The sequence below is a fragment of the Nanorana parkeri genome, unplaced genomic scaffold (genome assembly GCF_000935625.1).
Source record: "Nanorana parkeri isolate BGI_ZX_2015 unplaced genomic scaffold, ASM93562v1 scaffold2, whole genome shotgun sequence".
NCBI lineage: Eukaryota > Metazoa > Chordata > Amphibia > Anura > Dicroglossidae > Nanorana > Nanorana parkeri.
Window position 1 is genome coordinate 1936708 of NW_017306270.1, and position 22378 is coordinate 1959085.

Consider the following 22378-nt stretch of genomic DNA (forward strand, 5'->3'; position numbering starts at 1 on the left):
AGGAGCCCCTGTGTTTTGACACAGTGGGGAGAATTCTCTAAAATTGGAGCAGCTGTGCATAGTAACCAATCAGATTCAATCTTCAGCTTGTTCAGGTTAAGTTTTAAGGCTAGTTTACACCAGCCCCAGTGCGTTCCGTCACGATTCGGTGGCAGAACGCACTATATTGCATTCCAGCTGGCTCACTGCGTTCTAGGGCGGGAGGGGTCGTGGCTGCTGTGCCATTGATTTCAATGCAATGCCACGCCCCTGGCTGCAGTGCGATCACCCACACCGAAACTCGTGGCACATCAATGCCTGCGTGCACTATTTTTTCCGGTCGCACCATACCAGAACGCAGGCATTGATGTGCCACGCATTCCGGTGTGGGCGATCGTACTGCGGCTAAGCAGCGTGGCTACGGTGCCATTGACTTCCATGCAACGCCACGGCCCCTCCTGCCCCTGAATGCAGTGAGGCGGCCGGGATGCGATCCAGTGCGTTCTGGCACTGAATCGTGCCGGGACGCACTGGGGCTTGTGTGAACTAGCCCTGAAAGTGAAAGCTAGAAATTGATTGGTTGCCTTGGGCCAACTGCTGCAGATTCTGTCTGCTTCAGTCTTAGGGCCCTTTCACACTAGCTCATCCATGAAAGCACTCCTTTTTGTGGATGAGCTGAGCTAGTGCGTTGTGGCAGCTCCGGCAATGTGCATTGTACCACACACACTGCCAGAGCTGTCACTGTTTACATTTTTCTTTTTCACTTTTTTAAAGAACTCTGGGCAAAACTTTTATTAACCCTTGTAGTTTGGCTACCCCTGCCCTGCAATGGTTAACTGATCGGTTTGGTCTAGGTGCTGAAATACAAAAAGCTATACTCGCCGAAAACCTTGGAGGCGGCCAGCTGTCGCAGCGCTCCCTCCAGCATGCGATGGTATGTCCCTTGGCCTCCTCATGTCCTATAGACAGTGTATTGGATGTGATGACTCAAGGATTCTTAGTCCTCTGCAGAGGAGGAGGGGGAGGGAGGCTGGAAGGACAGGTGTAAAGCTGGCCATACACCTATAGATTATCTGCAGACTTTCTATGGTCAGATGGAAAAAGTGCAACAGATTCCCCCATCTGCGCTAAACTGTGTGGATGGAGGAATCTCCCACTGGGCCAAGCTTCAGTATCTTGCTAGTCGGCCCCGCTGACTCTCAAAACACCTGAACAATACTGGCATCCGATCAAATTGTTCAGGTATATTGAGCGTAGCAGGGCCGACTAGCAAGATAGTGAAGCTTGGCCCAGCGGGAGATTCCTCCATCCACACAGTTTAGCGTAGCTGGAGGAATCTGTTGAACTTTTTCCATCTGACTATAGAAAGTCTGCAGATAATCTATAGGTGTATGGCCAACTTTAGAGCAAGCTGGCTCCGAGGTTCAGGTGGGTATAACTTTCTTTTTAAATAAATACCCTACACAAAATTGAGCACTTAACACTTGCATTGTGGGGGGAGCCTCAGCATTGGCTGTATCAAAATATGAAGACCACTCTTTCCATGCACAAGCCTCTGACACCACGGGATGAATTTATAAACCATTCACATTGAACAGCTCCGGAAGTGAGATCTGCAGTGGATTATAGCCACTAGATAGAGCGAAGGAAAATCCTATTTTCTTCAGCTCCATCTAATGACCTTAATGTGGCATCTAAATCAATCCCTGATTTTCTAATTATGGCAAAATGTTATTTGTGTGCTTTGATAGACATGGATGGAGGCAGTAGTCCTCATGCTCATGTGATGCCGTAGACATGGATGGATTCAGTAGTCCTCATGCTCATGTGATGCCGTAGACATGGATGGATTCAGTAGTCCTCATGCTCATGTGATGCCGTAGACATGGATGGAGGCAGTAGTCCTCATGTTCATGTGATGCCATAGACATGGATGGAGGCAGTAGTCCTCATGTTCATGTGATGCCATAGACATGGATGGAGGCAGTAGTCCTCATGTTCATGTGATGCCATAGACATGGATGGAGGCAGTAGTCCTCATGTTCATGTGATGCCATAGACATGGATGGAGGCAGTAGTCCTCATGTTCAGGCAGTAGTCCTCATGTTCAGGCAGTAGTTCTTAGTTATCATGTTCATGTAATTGTGTGAACAAAAAATTATTCTCTTTCCTTTTTTTTCTTGAACGCACATTGTTAATTTAATATGACAAACATAAACACCATCTATTGTTGTTCTCACACCTGCTCCAGACCTAGTCACACTTCCTTACATCATTATTCTTCCTTAGAACATTTGAATACCTTGCTTTGCTTTTCTTGCCGGCTCCCATAGTGATGCGTTGTTGAGTGAAGAGGATCCCTGTTGCGTTAGTTTTGGTTGCCCTCGAAGCTAGTGCAAATAAAAAAGACTGTAGGCTGTCATCACATGCCTGTCTAAGAAAGAAACAAAAGAATTCTGGGAAAACATCAAACAGAATGTGCTTTTTGTTTTTCTGTTTTTTTTTTACCTTTTTGAGTAAAATGTTATTTGGAAAGAGAAGAGTATTCACAGTGGAAATTAGACACACTGCAGTTGGATGAAGATATCAAGAGCAAATGTAATAAAACAAAGCGACAATCCCCATCAACCTCTCCACCGACATCTAGATCTGTCCATTTTATATTGGAATAAAAGATTGACTTGAAGAATAGGTGCACTTTCAGAGAAAGCCAGAGACAGTAGGTCAGGCTCCCCTTTATTGACCACGTTGACAGCCAAACACAGTGATCACATGATCAGGAGCCTGTCTAGGGGCCTGCAGTATTGTGAGATGATTATAGGACCAGTGGGAAAATAAGCCCTTTAACAACCATTTATTGCAAGCTAGTTGCTATACAAAACTTAGTAAAGCTGGCCATACACTGCTTTGAGTTTCCACCCAATCCCTGCTGAATCAGCCAAAATGTGAGCTGTTGGTGGCCATGTGTGTAGCCCAATTCTCCCTCCTTCCGCAAGCTCAACAAAAGTCAACTTTTTTTCCAACTTTTGTCCAAAGAGCCATTATGAGAATTATTTGATTCCCATCAGATCCACATGCTGTTGGGTACAATAGCAGCTGGTAGCGGGGATTCCTCCATCCATGCTGTTTAGTGTGAATGGGGGATTCAGGGAAATTTTAAGTATCTTTGGCTAACTTAAAGGGTCAGTTCACTTTTTCCCAAGTGAATTTGGGAGAAATGGAATTACTGGTCAAATCTGGCCCCTTCTTCCCCTGTCGCTATACTTGCCTTTTAGCGAAGGCTTCTTCCCCTCTGCCTGTACGGGTGTACTCTCCGTACCCCTTACTGCCACGCTATGGATTTTGAATTTCACTTGCAAATTGTGAGCAATCTATGATTAGCGTGGTTGCCTGACCTCGCTGACCAATGAGAAGTGTTTCTAACTGTGCTGACCAGTGAGAAGCAATTCTCATTGGTCAGTGTAGTCAAGTGACTGTGGTAAGTACAGCGGCAGAGAGAGGGGGCCAGATGGAAAGTGAACTTACTCTTTAAGTCAAGCCATACCGGTAAAAGAACAGTTTATTGACTCACCTTTCCTGCTGTCTGGGCCATCAAACCGCACTGATCTGGAAAAATCTTCTACTGAAGTTTGCAAGAAAACCAACCCTTCTGGGAGTGTCAGTCGCTGGTTCCTAATACTGACATCCACATTATTACTGTATCGTGTTACCTGCAAAGGTCAGCAGGAAGAATCGGTGAGAGCTGTAGGGGACCCAGGAGATCGACACTCCCAGAAGTGTCAGTTTCCCTTTTAGGCCGGGCTCACACCTAGGCGATGTATCATGCAAAACACAGATTTGCATTCAAGTCAATGGAGGCTGTTAACACCTTTGCGTTGTGTCACGTGTGCGAAATCGGCTGTCGTGCAAAAAGGTGCAGGAGCTATTTTCGGTTTTGGATGCCGGTATTTTGGTATCGAGTACGAGTACCAATATTTTTTTTTTTTTTTATACTCGCCGATACTGGAAGTCCCATTTAAGGAAGCCAGGCGGCGTGTAATGACTCGCTACATGGCTTCCTGATTTAGCAGGGAAGCCGTCCACATGCTTCTCATCACATTGCATGGAGCCGGGCACCGTGTAATTACACGGCACCTGATTGCCCGGTTTCCTGATTGACCGGGAAGCTGGCTCCCTCGTCACAAGTGAGGAGGGAGCATGGAGCCAGCTTCCTGATGCAGGAAGTATTGGGCTAGGCATTGGAGCATTTCGGTGAGTACTTGCCCAAATACTCGGCATAGGCATCGATACTAGTATTGGTATCGGTGTATCTCCAATCTCTATGCATTGAAAACCATGCGACAAACGAGCAAAAACAGCTTTAGAGTGTGTACCAGGCCTTAGACTACAGCAGACTTCTCATGATCAGAGGGACCTTTGGTGGTGTGGACATCCTTAAAGGCGAGTACACTGTACTTTTATTGGTATTGCTTGGCTTAGTAAGTTTTTTTGTTTTAGTGCTAGGGTTGCTTTAATATAAGTTTGTTTTTTTTTGTGTTTGTTTTGGGGGGGGGGGGATATTTATCAATATTAAACTATTCTCATTCTACACCATCAATTAGGAAGCGCTTGTTTGCAACAATTTCTTTAATTGTCCTTTTTAATGAGATAATTGACGTGGCGGTGATAAAATATTGTGTATATTTTCTCCAGGTGAGACGTGTTTGAGTAATTATTATGTGAGAAGTGCTGTGGCTGGCTGTGTTTGGTGTGGAATTTGCATTCTTGAGGCCCAGAGCGGTAGATCGATGCCTGAGCCGACCGGTGTAGTCTCGTTATAATGCTGCTAATTACATAGGTAAAATCTATCCCACATAGATTAGTTTCTGCAGATAGGATTTGTTCATGTGGCGAGGACTTGGGAAGGAATGATTACGGGTAGACGTGTGTGTGCGCTCTCCATGAATTAACATCCACTGTGCCCTTCCACTGTCTATATCCTTTTATTATATATAATCGTGGCTAGACTATTTAAGGTCACAGCTATGCACTTTTGCTTTTTAATCAAATAGCTATAGAGTGATCTGCACAGTCGTCCGCACTGGCAATATCGATATTGTTTTGTTACAGGAACTGCTTTGGATTGGTACTTACTATTGTATAGAATTTATTATTACTTATAACTTACTTATAAATGACAATACAGTTTTTAATGGTGTAAGAATCAGCAGTTGCATGAAATATTGGATAGGCAAAATTGTCACGTACCTGAGTGGAGACCCGACAGTTGAAGAGTCTTCCCTTGCAGCTCATGTTCCTCGACCCTGAGGATGGGAACAGAGGAGGAGTGACAGCGAGCTGCAAAAGTGCCAAAGATGTAGCAGACACTTGTGCCAAGTAGAAAGTCCAGGATCTGGAATGGAGGCAGGTCAGGCAGAGCCGAGGTCAAGCCGGGCGGGCAGCAGGGTATTTGAAGCAGAAGACGGGAGCGAGATCCAAACAGAAGCCAAGGGTCAAATCCAGCTGAGCAGCAAAGTACAAAACAGGAGGCAGAAGGAAGTCCAATGAACAGGCAGTGGTCAGGAGGTGGGCAGCAATCGACCATGGTCAGAGGCAATCCTGGTCAAACACAGGAAGTCGGCAAACAAGGCAGAGGCAAGGAACACGGGGTACTAGCTGAAGATCATCCAGCAACTAAGGATATGGCAGGCTGGTTTACATAGGCCAATCCATTAGCAACAGACGTGTAATTTCCTGTGCGCACGTTTGCGTGCGGAAGTTCGTTGTGCGCGCACGCGCACGTTTTGCAGTTACTTAGAAAACAGGGACATGCGCAGAGGTGCTTGGTGCCTTACAAAAATATTAAATACGATCATCCTTTTGTAGACTTTAAAGGAACTACTGAATTTTCAGCACACACTTTGCTCTAAATGTAGCAACGGTAACTCAAAGTAATATTGTATCCTACTTGATAATTGTATTTCATGCAGATTTGTAAATGCTCCTTCTGGGGGTCATTGTTATATTGGAGAAATGTAATTAGCACCCCTGCTTAATGACTGTAGCTGAGGCGTTAATTTGGTATTCATAAATATTCCGGGTCAAACACAGGAAGTCAGCAAACAAGGCAGAGGCAAGGAACACGGGGGACTAGCTGAAGATCATCCAGCAACTAAGGATATGTCAGGCTGGTTTATAGATGCCAATCCATTAGCAGCAGACGTGTCATTTCCTGTGCGCAGGTTTTGTAGAGCAGTACAATGTTGTATGCAGAGACTGAGCAGATATTGGCTAACCATCATGTATGTTAATATCTACAGGGTATATGCTGAAACATGGTGCCCGCTGATCACATAAAGGGGAGGGAATATATTTTCTTAAACAGTCCCAGAGGTAGGCACTGCACTCTATTTGACATATACATTTTTATTAAGAATAACAAGAATACAAAACTGTATGTAAGAAGCTCATACAATACCAATGTACAAAGAAACAGTACCGTGTCCATCATGACAATCATACAAGACGATGACTATATAAAAAAAAATAAACACGCGATGAGACATAAAAGATTATCCTACTCATCGACTCTCTTAGGCACAGTGGGTGAGATGAGCTGTTGAATCTCCATATAAAACGAAAAGATACATAAAAAACCCCCCCCAGTGCAGGGTTGGATACAGAGACGTAACGTGGATGAGCCAAAAGTAAACCTGACAGTGTAAGCAGCAGTGTGTCCTGAGATTAGTTATGAAGAGGTACATTTGGGAGGGGGGGGGAGAGGATAAAGAAAGGAATACGAGACAAGTTTGGTTTGATGCAAAGAAGCCTTCATATGGAATGAATGTTCTTTAAATCAAAGACACACTAACATTTAATACTTTTCAGTATCTGATCCATCCATCATTGGCCGCTCGTCACCCGTGAGGGGTAACTATATATAAATTCTGCAACCATTTATTTGCATACAAAGCTGCTGCAGTGAAGCTTTTAGGTGTTTTAAGTTTGCTCTATGTGATTTATGTGTTAATTTTTCTACTTTAATTAAAATCATTTTATATAAAATTCTATATGTTACTAATTTGGGGAATTGCTGTGTTGCAAGAGGGAACCAATTTAATTAGAATACGAGAGAAGAAAAGAGTTGGGTTGTGTGTTGGGAAGGAAGTAACATCTATGGATTCATTATGAAAAAATTCACTACACTATTTGTAAGGAAAATGCCTGGGTACTCATCCACAGAAATATCCATCCAAATCCAGAAGTGGTTATAGAGCCCTTAGACAGCAAGCTGCCCGAGTGCCAAGGATGTAACAGACACTTGTGCCAAGTAGAAAGTCCAGGATCTGGAACGGAGGCAGGTCAGGCAGAGCCGAGGTCAAGCCGGGCAGGAAGCAAGGCGTCTTGCAGCGGAAATTAGTCCAAGCGTTTGCATTTGATTGTCAACGTTTTGATGGAGCCCAGTCTTCAGAAAGATGGACTAAGCTCTATCGAAACATTGACTATAAACTGCTGATGCTTTGACTTCTTTGACTCTCCGTGCAAGACCCGTGAGTGCCTCTATAATATACTTATATGACTGGTTCTTCTTTTAAAGTTCTCTTTTTAGGGCTTCAACAATGTGTTTAACAACCAGTGATGCTGACAGTGGGCAGAGCCTGATAGGGATGCTGAAGAACTAGTTCCCCATCATGTCCTCACAGTTACTTAACAGCAGGCAGTGGGTGGATTTTAAAGCCAATTGTGGGTTGTCTATTATTGGCTATTCTGTCTACTGCCTGCTATTAATCACCAGGGTAGCGGACCAGATGGGGAACTAGTCCCGTAGCTCTGCTGCTCTGACACGTCATTGGTTGTTAAGTGGGTTTTGACTGTGCAGCTGATAGTCTTAGCAACCATTGACTTATACATGGGCCCCATACAGCTGCCAGCCAACAAGTTAATATAAACAAACGGGTGGAGGAAACTGGGTGACCTCATTACTCAAATATGGCCAAGGCTGTCAGATCCCTTGTGCCTTTTCAGGGCTTTTATTTTATGGGTTAAGCTGCGCATGTATAGCGCAGTGCACAGGCGTGGCAGAATTCCTTGCACATGCCCAGGAATTACATCACTGGGCCACGGCCATTCTAATGGCCAAAAACTTGCAATCTGGAAGAATACCAGGATGAAGATGGAAGCATTGGCGAGGGAGGAGAATGCTGACATCACAGCACTGGAGAGGGAGTCAGTGTGGCATGTAGGACTGCCATGCACTAATGTGCTATAATGCTGTGCGTACAAGAACTTTGTGGCTAAAATCAATAGAAGTGGAAATGTATTCACAAGGCCTCAGTATAGATGGAGCCTTAAGCGGATGATCAGTAAAACTGAATACATTAAAATGCAGAAAACCATTCAAGTGGACAGTTTGTTTTGTAAAGTGCCGTTGAGGTGCCATTCAGAATAAATGGCACCACATTGTATCGATGCATGCAGCGCGAACTGCAACACATTATAGCAACACCATATTGTGAACTGCCTGTAAACCCAACTGGGGCCAGGTAGCGCCTCAATCTACAGTATACTTGGGGGTCACTCTTCAATGCAAGGGTTAGTTTAAGATAAAAATGAATGGCACGCTTAAGGAACTGAAGCCATTCAATACTCATTCTAAATAGGACACTTAAAGGTGGCCATACACTGTACAACCATCGCAAGACCTTAGTCTTGCAATGGTTGTAAAGTGATTAAAAAAACGTACGATCTGCCCATCTTGGACAGGCAGATCGTACTCTCGATCATCGCAAGCCCGCCCGCCCCTGAGGGACGGGCTTCTGATGACCGCAATGCTGAACGGGCAGTGTGCGCACACCGGCCCGTTCGTCATTTGTCTCCCGAGCACCGTTCTAACCAGCCGAAAATCGTACAATTTTCGGCTGGTTTTCTTGCATGCTCCTTAGACAAAAGACGTGCGACCGTACAGTAGAAACGGTCGCACGTCTTCGTTCACACTGCTCGATTCTCGTACGATTGCGGGATTTCCCGCGATTCTCGTACGAGAATCGAGCAGTGTATGGGCACCTTACGACTTTACATGACTTTGTGTATTTTATTGTACTTCTACACTGAGTGGCCAGATTATTATGACCACCTGACATTTGTAGGCAAATTATCTATAATTTGGCGCTGAAGTTGCTAGAGGGCCAGACCATTATAAATAGGGAAGCAGGTTGTTTACCACGACAGTAGAAGTGATTTGTTTCTGAAGATACGGGTAAGCAACGCGATTTAACAGCCTTTGAACGTGGGATGATTGTTGGCGCTCGGAGCCATGGGGTGAGTATCAGCAAAACAGCAGAATTCGTTAAATGTTGAAGAGGAGCTGTTGTTAAAGTGTTTAAAGACTGGACTGCCAGCCGAAAATCTGGGTCTGAGCATGCAAATTGTGGCCGTCAGCGACTAGTCAATGTTAGGGCAGAACGGAGAGTGTCAAGACTGCTACAAGACAACAAAGGGCAACAGTGCAGTGTCAGATTCCTCGCATCACCTTTCACCATCTCGTGGAGTCATCTCGTGGCCCAACGAAGTACTGATGGGGTGGTCATAATAATCTGGCCACTCAGTGTATATCACTTTAAAACATTTTGCATGTTGAATAAATACTACAACTGGATATTATTTTACTGTCTAACCATCTGATCCTTATCACCTATACAGTCATCCTATCTATCCCTATAAAATATGAAAAGCTTTGTTATTTTAGTTGTATTGTAACTAATAATCTCTTCCACTTGTGAAGAAGTACTGCAGATTATCCTTGAGACCCCATTCACACTGAACGATTTGTAATGCGATTTCACCTCAAAAATTGCTCAAACATAAAGCTCAATGTAGCTTGTTCAATGCATTTCAATGGAGCTGTTCACATCTCGCAGCTTAATGTCGCCTGTAGCTGGTAGCTCACGCTTGTCGCTGGAACATGACCTTTTTTTCAGCGGATTTTCAGCGGATTTTGGGTGATTTTGTCCCAATAGACTTTGAGGCAAGGTTCACACCTGCACTACACCGCACGACACTCGGGTGCACTCCTGCACAATGAAGGCAACGATTGCCGCGCGGCCCCAATGATTTCAAGGGGTGACATCCGTGCGGCAATCGCAGAAAAAGTTTTTGCGATACACGGCTGTTTTAGCATAGGTGGAATTGCAGCGGGAAACCGCGTGATCCTCCCGGAGCGGCTGGGGTGCCATTAGAAAATAATGGCAGCCACAGCGTGGTCGGCTCACACCTTGGTGACTCCTGACTGCGCAGCATCGTGCACGATTGCCGCACGGTTAAGGAGTCGCCGAGGTGTGAACGAAACGTGATAGACTGCCAAAAGAAGCGCTACGTATTGCGACAAAATGTGCACTGTAGCTCAATGTCGCTCGGCTCAAATCAGCGCTGAAAAATTATGTAGCTCCATGTGAATGGGGTCTTAATAAAAGGGAGTTCTGCTGACCAGTTGTTAGTTACATATTAGGCCATATTTGAGTAATGAGGTCACCCAGTTTCCTCCACCCGTTTGTTTATATTAACTTGTTAGTTACAAAAAAAAATTAAATAAACATTTAATGTTCTGATGGCGCTGTAAGCAAGAGTCCATTACATTGTGTTTGTGGTATGCTGTGCCTTTTATTTCTTGCTTAATGTGTGTTTGTTGTGTGTCTGCCTGGCTGTACAGGATATGTATCATTACATACTTTATTCAGTTTTGGTATTTTATGTCCTCCAGAATGCGGCTTTATTGCTCTCGCTCCATACAGCGCAGAGGAGGATCGCAGGTCCCCTGACAGAAGGTAACTGCTTCCTTGTGCTAAAAAGCAAGATGCTTCATTTCTAGCCTCTGTTAGATGGTTATAGTGAAGATAAAATCAAGGTTAGCCAGGCCTTACTTTTAACAATAAAAAGTCCTAATAGCTGCAGTTTCTGTAGCGGTGGTTGATGATGGGCAGTCCACCCAAAACTGATATTTGTCAGTGTTATTGTAAATGATGTAGAGCTGCAGCTAACGATTATTTTCAAAATCGATTAGTTAGCCGATTATTACGTTCGATTAATCGGTTAATCGGATAAACAATAAAAAAAAAAAATAAAAAAAAATTTTTTTTTTTTTCCCTTCAACTTTCATTTTTATTGGAAAGTTACAGAAATACAGAATCCGAATAATAAAGTAATACAATAAAAAACGGGTCATAGTGGTAGATCTGAAGCAGAGGAGCACAAACTGACCGGGTTTGTGGTAGAAACAGCTGAGATACGGGATGACAATCATCAGGCTATAGGTAGGATAGGGATCATTCGGGCAAACACAAATAGCCTATCGATCTTCTCGGAACATATAGTATAAACAGAGTCCCGGGTCTTGTAAAAAAAATTTACCACTGTGATCCGATAGGAAGAAGATAAGGGAGAACCCATTGGCTTCTTATTGCAGGGTCCAATGATGAGATCTCCCTGCGGCAGTTACAATAGAATGTAGGGGTCGCCCACTAATTGTTTACAGTGAAAAATGTCCGAAATGCGGTCTGTGTATGGTCACTTTTAAGGATACCCTCAATGAGGTAAAGAAAATTGCTTTAGCTAAGAGGTGTATTTCTAGAACACGTTTCGGCTTTTCCCTTCCTCTTTCCTCTTCTGTTTGTGCCTCTTCCATTCCCTTTCTTTCTCTCGTCCCTTTTCTCTTTTGTCCCTCTCCCTCCTGCTGCTTTCATGCCATTTCTTTATACTTGTCCTCTATCTCCTGGGGGGAAGGGGGTCCTTGGCATCTCTAATGGACATATAACCTACTACCACTACTACTATTGCAATGCTTGGCTATTTCCCATAACGTCTTCCAGGACAGCATCACGAGATGGAATCTCCTCATGCTGTCCTGGAAGACTAATGGAAATAGAGTTACCGGTAAGTCCTAACTCTGAATTTTGAACCTGGAACCCCAAGTGTTTGCTTTTGCATTTCATGAGCATTGCCCTGCTGCTGCGCAATTGTTGTTCTAAATGGTGGCATGCAGCACAAGCACAGTGACAGCAGGGAAATGTGGTTACCAAGTGTGTACTTTACATGCTAAAAACTACAATTTCTACGAGTTGTACTTCATCCTCCGTTACAACACTGCAGCTCCCTTATAAAATCCAAGGCTATATCATAATCGTACATAGGACGTTTATTACGCCTTGAAGGGTACTTCTACCAAGCCCTGCAAATTCACTGAAGTAGAATTTGGATTATTGATATCTCCTGGAGGTGCCATATTTACTAGCATCATACAGCGGTCCAAGGCTGTCTCAGCATTTCTGCAGCTGGTTTTCCCAAGCAAGGTGTATGAAAGGGTGAATCTGTAGCAAATGTTATCTCTAGCAGACCCAAGTGTCAATATTCATCGAGACCTCTCACCGCAATGCACTTGGACAAGTCATGCTGTAATTGTTATTACTATACAAACGTGTGTATGTATGAGATATATATTATACACATACATACACACCGTATTTGCCGGCGTATAAGATGGGTTTTGAACCCCCCCCTCCAGAAGGAAGGACAGTGTCAGCACCAATTCAGAGATGATTTGAGGATCTACAGCCGAATGATACACAAGATGCATTTCTGTTCGCTGTTAGGGTACGTCTTTTTTAAGATTTAACTCCTGATTTTAGTATCACTTTAATAAAAGGCCGATGTGTCTTTTTGGTTCAACAGAATATTTAAACAATAAAACAAATAAAAATTTCATGGACAAAAATGATGGAACCCTTAACCCAATATTCAGTATCGCACCTAGGCGACTGAGCTGCTGAACGTTTTTTGTTTGCACGACTGTTCTTTGAAAACCGCATGGTTTTCAATGCATAGAGATGTCTATGGGACCCAAACCGCATGACAATGCCCGAAAATAACTCCTGTACCTTTTTGCGCGACAGGTCATTATCCTGTTGACAGACCCGTGACCTGCGGCTGAGACACTGGGCGGTATGTTTTGCAATGGGATTGCTTTATAGCCTTGAGATTTCATAGTGCCCTGTATAGATTGAAAGGCTCATTGTCTGCACACGATCTGCTTTAGAATGTTGTCTTTGTTAACGTTCTTGCACCATGAAACAAGTCAATGCATTGTTTTGGGACCGCACATGGTCCCTTCATGAGGCAAAAATGTGTTTTCCACACTCTGGTCATTGGTTTACCTTTTATTTATAATTACTCATTCACTAACTTGTTATCTCTCGTCTTGATTATTGCAACTCCCTCCTCATTGGACTACCCCTCCACAGTCTCCTCCCCTCCCCCCATACCAAACGCTCAGTGTCTGCAACCCCCCCTCTGCCAATCCCTGCACTGGCTTCCAATTTCCCAACAGATCAAATTCAAAATATTAACCGCTTACAAAGCCATCCACAACTCTGTCCCCGGATATATTTCCAACCTTGTCTCAAAATATCACCCTAACCGTCCCATCCGCTCCTCCCAAGACCTCCTGCTTTCCAGCTCCCTCGTCAACTCCTCCCATGTTCGCCTCCAGGACTTCTCTAGATTCTCTCCTGTCCTCTGGAACTGTTTACCCCAACCTGTCCATCTATCCCCCACTCTGACTGCCTTTAGGCGATCCCTTAAGACTCATCTCTTTAGCGAAGCTTATACCACCTCAACCTAAACACTCAACCATCACGTTGTCAAACAATTCATCCCCACACAGCTAACTCCTCATGTATCACTTCCCCCTCTGTTTTAGATTGTAAGCCCTCAGGGGTAGGGCCCTCCCTACCATCTTGTCTTGAATTGTATTGTGATCGTAATGTCTTCCTTGTATTGTAAAGTGCTGTGCAAACTGTTGGCACTATATAAATACTGAATAATAATATTGCACTGCTATATAAAATGTATGTATGTATATTGACTTCTAACATGCTGCAAGAACATTAATAAAGATGACATTCTGAAGCAGTTTGGTGTGCAGACAACATATATTTAAGTGTATGTTGTTGTTCCAGCACCTAAGGTATTCAACAGAAGGGATCCATCAGTATGTTCTGTTTATAGATGCAGTAAAGCAGCCCCAAACATGACTGAGCCTTCTCCATGTTTTACAGTTGGTACGGTATTCATGCTTTGAAAGTTTCAGAATGGAGTTTTTTTCAGAATACAATAGCTAAAATGGGAGATGTCCAAACAGCTGCTGAAAATGGAAATAATTTCCTTTTAGGTGCTGACTGTGTGCCTCAAATTTCGGTGGCGCTTTGGTATATCAATATTGACCCATTTCTAAACCTGCTTAGCCCAGCACTTTGATGGCCACTGTCTCATTGGCTAGTTATGGAGTTAGGAGGCAAAATGGGTTAGGGCCACCGTCTCCATCTTACCCAGAAAGCTGGGTCAGTATTTGTATAGCATACCGCCCCTAGAAGGTTGACTCAGAAAACAGACCTGGTGTGCAGGTGCCTGGAGGTGCCTGTAGCAGTTCAGATGTTTTTCCCCAAAATGTTTTTCCCAAAATGTATGCTTGCCTTAAGCAGCTTGGTGCATATTGAAAGCCGGTCCTTTTTACTTAAATGGTTCCATAGGAGAACGTGGGTCACGACCCTGCCCGTCTCCTTTTCTTACAGATGAACTTTGTTGTAGAAGAGTGAGACGCGGCTACGTGTTGTTCTGCACAGGCAGAAGTGTAGATGGCATGAAAAATCAGTCTTTGCAGAAAGCCACAGGATAAAAAGTCATTTTAAGTGCCAGAGAATGGATCACTGCATTTATGATTCTGTGATTGTTTGGAGAGCTGCCAAATGTTGGATCTTTCCCTATATTGTGCTCCAATATAATTCCATTTATTGAGAGCATAATTGCACTGCTAAACCAAGCTTTTGTTGTGATCTCTGCAATTTGCTCTGCAGTTAAAAACCTACAAGATTATCTGACCCCTTGCGGAGATTTGATATAATATAAAATGAATAGAATTATCAGGTTGAAGTGCTGTGGTAGATGATGGCACAGCATAGCTCTCAACCTCGGGGATACGCATTATTATTGTTTTATATGCAACCTGCTAATTTAACTGGCTTAATAAAATAATTTTTTCCACCAGTGTAACAACTTTAGGCATAAAAGAAATCCGTCAGTGGCCATGTAGAAGATACTGCCATTGGGACTTCCTTCTGAGACCTGTAAGCAGATATCATGCGATAGATGAAATGCCAAATTGTAATGGAACCAGTTTAAATCAAACCTGTACTTAAACTCTAAAGCTCTCCTTCCCTGCTGCTTATACTTGTCTACTATTCTCTCCCATGCCGTGCTGTTTTCCTGTAGGAGCAAAGAGAAATACGGTGTGCTTTACACCACTGCATCCGACGCTTTGCATTGCACTTAGTAATGTAAGGCTTGGATGCAGCTGCTCGGCCATGGAAACCCATTCCATGAAGCTCTCTACGCACTGTTGTTGTGCCAATATGAAGGCCACACGAAGTTTGGAGGTCTGTAGCTATTGACTCTGCAGACAGTTGGCGACTTCTGCGCACTGTGCGCTTCAGCATGCGCTGACCCCGCTCTGTCATGTTACGTGGCCTATCACTTCGTGGCTGAGTTGTTGTTCCCAGTTGCTTCCACTTTGTTATAATACCACTAACAGGTGATCGTGGAATATTTAGTAGCAAGGAAAATTCACGGGAACACCGGAATCCAATGATTTGGCAATATAGTGTATCTGATACTTCCATGTATGGGCCGTATGCTACTCTCTCCCCCTCCTTACCGCAGTTCAGCCTTGGCTGCCTTGTTGGCAAATGGTCAGGTTCCAACACGGGGCTGCGGAGAGAGTTCTTAATATTGTGTAAGCTTTAACAAGAACGGCTTTGAGCTCACACAAGGTTTCCCACTCTGCAGGAGAACTGGGTGCTAGGGAAGGGAAGGTAAATATAAGGAGCATGGATGGAGGGGGGTGTTTAAGGGAACTTGTTGCATTACATGCATGATTAAAGCCCAGGTTTACTTTAAATTTGGGTAGCACATGTCACTGGGATTTGTGAGTTATTCGGTTTGAACACCTCTTTCCTTTAAAAATATGTGGGCTGCCATTGCAGCACTGCTTTTGAAAATGCAAATTGCTTGGCTGTATTACTTTCCAACCCTCTGGCTTTACTACTAGGGGCTGCATTAAAAAAAAAAATCCACCCTGTGTATAGCCGGACCAACGCCATTAGCAACATCTAAGTGCGGTAAATTTCTATACTCGTTATCGCTATCTAGGGATTCTAGTGTCATGTGAGCAGCATCGGCCCGGCTGTACTCCAAGTGAAACTTTTCCTAAATTAAGCCCTATGGGTCACTAACCCAGAAAAAAATAAGCAAATTAAGACTTTTTTTAATTCTGTATTTGCAATAAAAAGTACAGTTACATACTTGTGTGATTCCACTACAAAGACCTTTTAGAACCCATTCTCATTAGCAGCATACTAAAATTGAGCAGTTTTAGCTCCCCTTGCAGTGACTGGCATTGATCAAGAGCAGAACGACGCCAGCGATTGCTGTGTGGTGGAGGTGGTCCTTTTGCATTCTTGCACATCAAGGCACTTTTTTTTTTTTTACTTTATTGTCAAACTAACATTTCATTCATTCCTATTCTCTGCTGTGGTGAGAAAATAAATGGTGACTTCAGGTGAGCTCTGCATCCCACCAAAGGTAGTGCTGCAGTGTGAAGATGGCACATAGAAATTGACACTGTGCCCTTCCGATGACTGGTATTGATCAAGAGCAGAATAACGCCAGTCACTGCACATGGTGTGAACTACCCATACTAAGGCAACCTGGATAGGCATCCATATTTTCCTCACACTTGTATCACACAGTGATGCGTAGTATGCCTACATAGTAAGTAGCCACATACAGCGTAATCTATGAGTTGGTTTGAACACTGGAGTTAGTAGACTTTTCTCTCAGAGATCTGTTGGCCCCGGTGTCCGATCGCAACTGAAGGTGTTCCTAGATTGTGACCGTCACTTGACCTGACTAAAATTAACCATACTCGCCCTTGGTATTGAAACTCTACGCGTTCACCACATAATGTATCTTTTTGTTTTTTTCTTCGCAGGTACACCATCTTACCTCCTGGATATACATGTTAGTATGGACAAGTGCCGCAGTCGACCTCGAAGACCCGACAAAGCCTTATATGTGCCAAAAGCCAGGCGAAATACAGATGAGCCACCCAGTGGAGGAGACCCTTGTTCCGAACACCCTCCTGCTTTTGTTTCCGAATCTCCTGTCCAAAAAAGACACACAAACACCAAAGCTGACTCCCGGGTCTATGAACACGGGAAACAGGGGAGCAAAAATGCAAAGTCCCCAGTTCTAAAGAAAAATTCTCAACACAAAAATGACAAGGAGCTAATTTGCACTCAAACAGGGACTACAGAAAATGATTACTTGTGTGAGGGTGTTAATAACCTAGTCCTCAATGAGGAAACATCACCAGGCTCAGTGCAAAACGATGTGCCCACATCACACACTGTTCCCTCTGCTGCAGCTCACGCAGGTTTCTTTTCAAAGGAAGAGGAACAGCTTGATGTCCAAAGCAGATCTGCCAGCCAAAGTCTAGGCGAACAGCATGAAAATATGACACAAGGGTCAATAGAAAGCCTAGTGGAGCGAGATAGGATGACGGTAAAAGCACAAGATCAAGGAATGTGTCAGTCTAGAAAGACATCTTCATTAGATGTAAGTATAGAGGATCCAAAGCGATCCAAACATATAGCTGTGTCAGCGAGCACCATAGACCAGGTAGCAGGAGGCCCAGTGTTTACATGCCAGCAGGAAGTGATAGACTTACCGGCAAGGACCATACTTCACGGCTGTGAACACAAAGCACACAATATAGACAACACGACTAATCAACAAAAATCAGTTTTATTCCACAGCACAGATTGCACTGAAATAATTACTACAAGTGAGATTGTTAGGGACCCGCTTGGACAGCTTGCAACAGTCTGCTCGAGCGATGCAGATAACGAAGCTAATGTCCTCCTCTATGAAAAGCCAGAAAGTATTGAGGGAAGAAAATTGGATTCCATTCCTGCAATAGCAGAGGATGTCTCGGAGCTTGCAGAGGGGGATAACAGTGCCATTGTGTGTGCTATTGAGCCCAGCATCAGAGCGGCAGATGAACACATCGCAGATTTAAAAGCGTGCTTGTCTGTAAACGAGGGTGGATTACATGGCATACATAATTCTAAATTGTCTGGGAACAGTTCTGCAGCACACATTAGAGTACAGAATCCCAGTGAAAATGCTAGAAAGGTTGAAGCTGAGTGCGAGAATAGTCCTAGTTCTTTTTCCCATGCACATATACAGCAGGAAGGAAGGAGGCACATAACTGAAGGCAGTAGAGACCTATTTGACAATCCTGTATTAGATCAATTTGTAGACATTCTACCGGCTGTTGTCACTGCGGAGCAAAATCAATCTGCAGCCAATGTAGAGTCATTACCATGTGTGGCAAGCATGGAGGAAGAAGAACCATCAAGGACTGAGCCCAATTTGGATAGTGAGCAAATGCCACTGGCAGCTGTGGAACAGGTTTCCCCTTCAGAGACCGTGGAACTGTTGGTAAGTTCCCCTGAAATTGTTGGCTCCGCCGAATCATCTGATTCACATGCAGAGCAGGCGACCTTCGAGGAGCACGTGCCATCTGTCAGTGAAGCCACTGAAGGAGATGAAGACTCAATGACGGCGAGGAATGCGAAGCCAAATCCTGACGGAGGTTGTTCAAACTCAAAGAAACTCTCAAAATGTTTTGCTGATCCGAAAGAAAACACTTCAACTGGAACTGAACTAATAGGAAGTCGATCTGTGGTGGCTGTGGAAATGTCGGAGAATGTGGCTACTGTTGCAGCTAATGATGATGAGGAGGAAAGCTGGGACTCCCTTTTCAATGATGATGGGGACTGTGTTGATCCTCAACTTCTGACAGAGGTATGTGGTTTTGCAGTTTAGCCTTGGTCTTTGTAGCATTCCAGTTAATGAGCCCGCCACCTGCTAACTTTGGGTCACAGGAATGCACTAGCAAATATACTGCTGTGACCCAACACTGAAGTAAAGCTGGACAAATCCCAGGAGCCATGTTGCCAATGTTCCTTAAAAATTACAGCTGGTACCCATCTTTAGAGTTTTTCTCTAGCTGTTAATGGAGATGGACCCTGAACAAAATATCCTGCTGGCTCCTGAATTCAGTATTTGTGTCATTTGAGTGACAGTACTGAGGCTGCTGACATCACATCCAAGATGGCAGCGCCCGGCAGAAGTCTCAGGGCTTTTGGATGACTCCACATGGGAGGCTTTAAAGATTAATAACCTGCCCGAAATATGTGACTTTAAAGTCTATTTCCCCACCCCCCAATTCTGCTGTGAGGAATTGCCTTAAGTGATACCTCTTGATCCAATCGTCTTCTGCCTTCCAGTAGTTTCCAGCAGTCCCTCCAGCGCTGGTGCCTGTCTCTGATCCAGTGCTGACTGCTGTGTCCCGCGGAGCCTGTGCGCTGCCTGCATTGACTTACGCTGTGTCTCTCTTCTGTGTCTCTCGAAGGATCATGGGGTGAATCAGCAAAAAGTTTCCCAGCACACTCACCAGCCAGCATGCAAAAAAAAAACTGTTTAACCGCTAAGGTAAAAACAGAGGTTTTAGATACACGTCTTCTGCAGAATATGTGAAAGCCGCACAGCCTCACCAAGGCCCCTCTGTGTAGTGCGGTCCTAACTCTAACCTATGAGAGTCTCCATCTTGGTGCAGTGAAACACTGGGGGTCTCAGCTGCTGTTGTGATGTGCGGGGTCCCTTGTGTGTCCCTGTGCCCTTAAGGAGGTTGGGCTGCCTCCTGGCGAACTTGCACCCAATTTTATCTTTTGCTACATGTGCTCCAAGATGGAGACTCTCATAGGTTAGAGTTAGGACCGCACTTCACAGAGGGGCCTTGGCGAGGCTGTGCGGCTTTCACATATTCTGCAGAAGACGTATATCTAAAACCTCTGTTTTTACCTTAGCGGTTAAACAGTTTTTTTTTTGCATGCTGGCTGGTGAGTGTGCTGGGAAACTTTTTTTGCTGATTCACCCCATGATCCTTCGTGGCCGCCCGAGAATCTTCAAAACTTTGGAGCGGAGTGTGCGGCAGAGACACAGGTAAGTAATAACTAGGGATGCAGCGACACCGTTATTTTGGTACCGATAATTTTTTTTTCTGGTACGCGCCGAAACCAATTACCGAGTAACGGAAGTCCCATTCAGGAAGCCAGGTGGCGTGTAAAGACTCGCCACCCGGCTTCCCGATTTAACAATCAAGTCTGTCCCCTCTTAACTTGTCCAGCCTGTCCCCCCCCCGGGGCCTCTCCAGCCAGAACGCGGCCTTCCTCCGGTACATACTCGTACTCGCCCAAATACTCGTTATTGTCACCGATATCGATACTAGTATCGGTGCATCCCTAGTAATAACCTTTTTTGGTAACTTTTTTTATTTTATTTTTTATTATTTATGATTTTGCATATATCTACTGCTTGCCAGCAGTAGATTTATGCAAAAAGCCCACAAAGGTTTAATTGTACTTTAAATAAACATTTAACCTTTATAGGGAGATTGTAGTTGAAATTATTGTTCTGCTGACCGGGTCCCTTTTTGTAAACCGCTCATGTATAAAGAAAATTTAAACTGACCAAAATGTCAAAAGCAAATGTCACCGGTTGCCTGTAGGGATGCACCGATACCACTTTCCGAGTACGAGTACCGATACTTTTGATCAAGTACTCGCAGATACCAATTACCGATACTTTTTCTTAAATGGACAGGTCACATTTTCTCTCCCGTTCATTGAAGGACACAGGCAACAGATCGTAGATCCTGAATGGTAGGGTAATATCGCCACCTGCAGGAGAAGGACGCTAGGCACAAAACTAAAGACCAATTACAGCCTAGGGGCGGCCCCTGCCGGTGGCCAAACCCCCCACCTGCTGACAAGTCTCCAGTTTTTTGCCTAGCGTCAGGAGTAAGGAGCTAAAAAAATTTTCTCTGGAGAATTTTTTTTTTCCTTTCTTCCGTTTTGATTTGATTTTTCTTCTAGCAAGTGTCCCCAGGGCGACAGGCTGGATGACTAGATCCTTGTAGTCTCCCCTGGGTGACCGACGAGCGCATGCAGACTCTGCTACGGTGGGTCGGCTGCGACTGGTGGTCCTCCCCGACGCCTATGGGATTCGTCCCAGGGGGGGGCTCCTGACCGGGGGCTCCGGCCCACCGGTCGCGGCTCTCCCCGCAGGCTGGCGGCGCCGCGACTGCTTTGTGACATCATCTTCTTGAGCCCTCCAGAAGCTTCAGCTCCCAAGTTACTCAATGTCATTGTCATGTTCAGATCCAAAGTTGGAGTTCTGGTCTGTCCTCCACAAATGTACAATTTTCACCTTTTTTTTTGTAAACATGATTTTGCGCTGTCATTATTATTTTGGTAATTAAATTAATGTTTTTTTCTTAGTTTCCCGGCAACATATTTTATTATCCAGTGTAACCTTTTTTAATTAGTTCACTTTTAATATTCTGCATTTTGAAAATGTAATTTCTGTTTTACTTCTTTTAGCTGACAGTGAGAGGGAAAAACCATCAGAGCAGAGAGGAGTCTCAATTTAACTATTATGACTATGATCCTAAAGAACCAGCCATGGATGATCTAGAACTGTCACATGTCATCGAGATCTATGACTTCCCTGCTGAGTTTAAGACCGAGGATTTACTCCGTGCATTTGCTACTTACCAGTGAGTCTTGTCTCTTAATGCCGTACCATTTCTCTTACTCATTAATTATGCAGCACAGAAGAATATTAAGTGTCTCTGTCAAATGGATATGATTGAATATGGCTTATTTAAACATTATCAGGCTAATTTAATAGAGGTAAAAGAAGTGAGGCGCTGTGCTGAAAACCTCTGGCAACAAGATTTCTGTTATTACTGCAGGAGAATTGGTGAAAGCGTGAGTTATGTATAAAGCACTTTCCACAATGCTCCTTACATTTATTCTGTAGCAATGTGTAAGTAGCAGATTGTAAAATTTAACTTTTGTTAGGTTTGCATTTGCAGCTTATATACTTATGTGGTCTTTATTATGTTATCTATAATAGCAGCACACCCTGTTCTTTAATGTAGCACTGTTCTTTGCCCTGTTGATAAGTGGTACATGTCAGGTATTAAAAGTAGATTTTTTTTTTTTTTTTTACAACCCAACCCAAAATCACATGAATATTCCCCCGTGTCCTACCTACCATTCCGTCTCTGTTTTACTTTAAAGGAGAACTATGGGGTTAAGGCTTTTCCCCATAGTTCTCCTTAGGGTAACGGGAGGACACAAACTAGCGGCTACAGAGGCTACACGCATCTAGCGGCTACAGAGGC

General features: G+C 44.1%; 2 protein-coding genes across 2 annotated transcripts in view; both read left to right on the forward strand.

Annotated features, from left to right (window-relative positions):
- The window catches only part of LOC108787337 (coiled-coil domain-containing protein R3HCC1L-like), a 19787-nt gene extending 994 nt beyond the window's left edge, over window positions 1–18793 (forward strand). The window contains exons 2-3 of the mRNA XM_018556900.1: window positions 17051–18687; window positions 18767–18793. Coding sequence (XP_018412402.1) covers window positions 17086–18687; window positions 18767–18793 — 1629 coding nt within the window. The 5' untranslated portion in view covers window positions 17051–17085. The remainder of the gene's footprint in view (window positions 1–17050; window positions 18688–18766) is intronic.
- The window catches only part of LOC108789588 (coiled-coil domain-containing protein R3HCC1L-like), a 25746-nt gene continuing 22156 nt past the window's right edge, over window positions 18789–22378 (forward strand). The window contains exons 1-2 of the mRNA XM_018559682.1: window positions 18789–18930; window positions 21570–21745. Coding sequence (XP_018415184.1) covers window positions 18823–18930; window positions 21570–21745 — 284 coding nt within the window. The 5' untranslated portion in view covers window positions 18789–18822. The remainder of the gene's footprint in view (window positions 18931–21569; window positions 21746–22378) is intronic.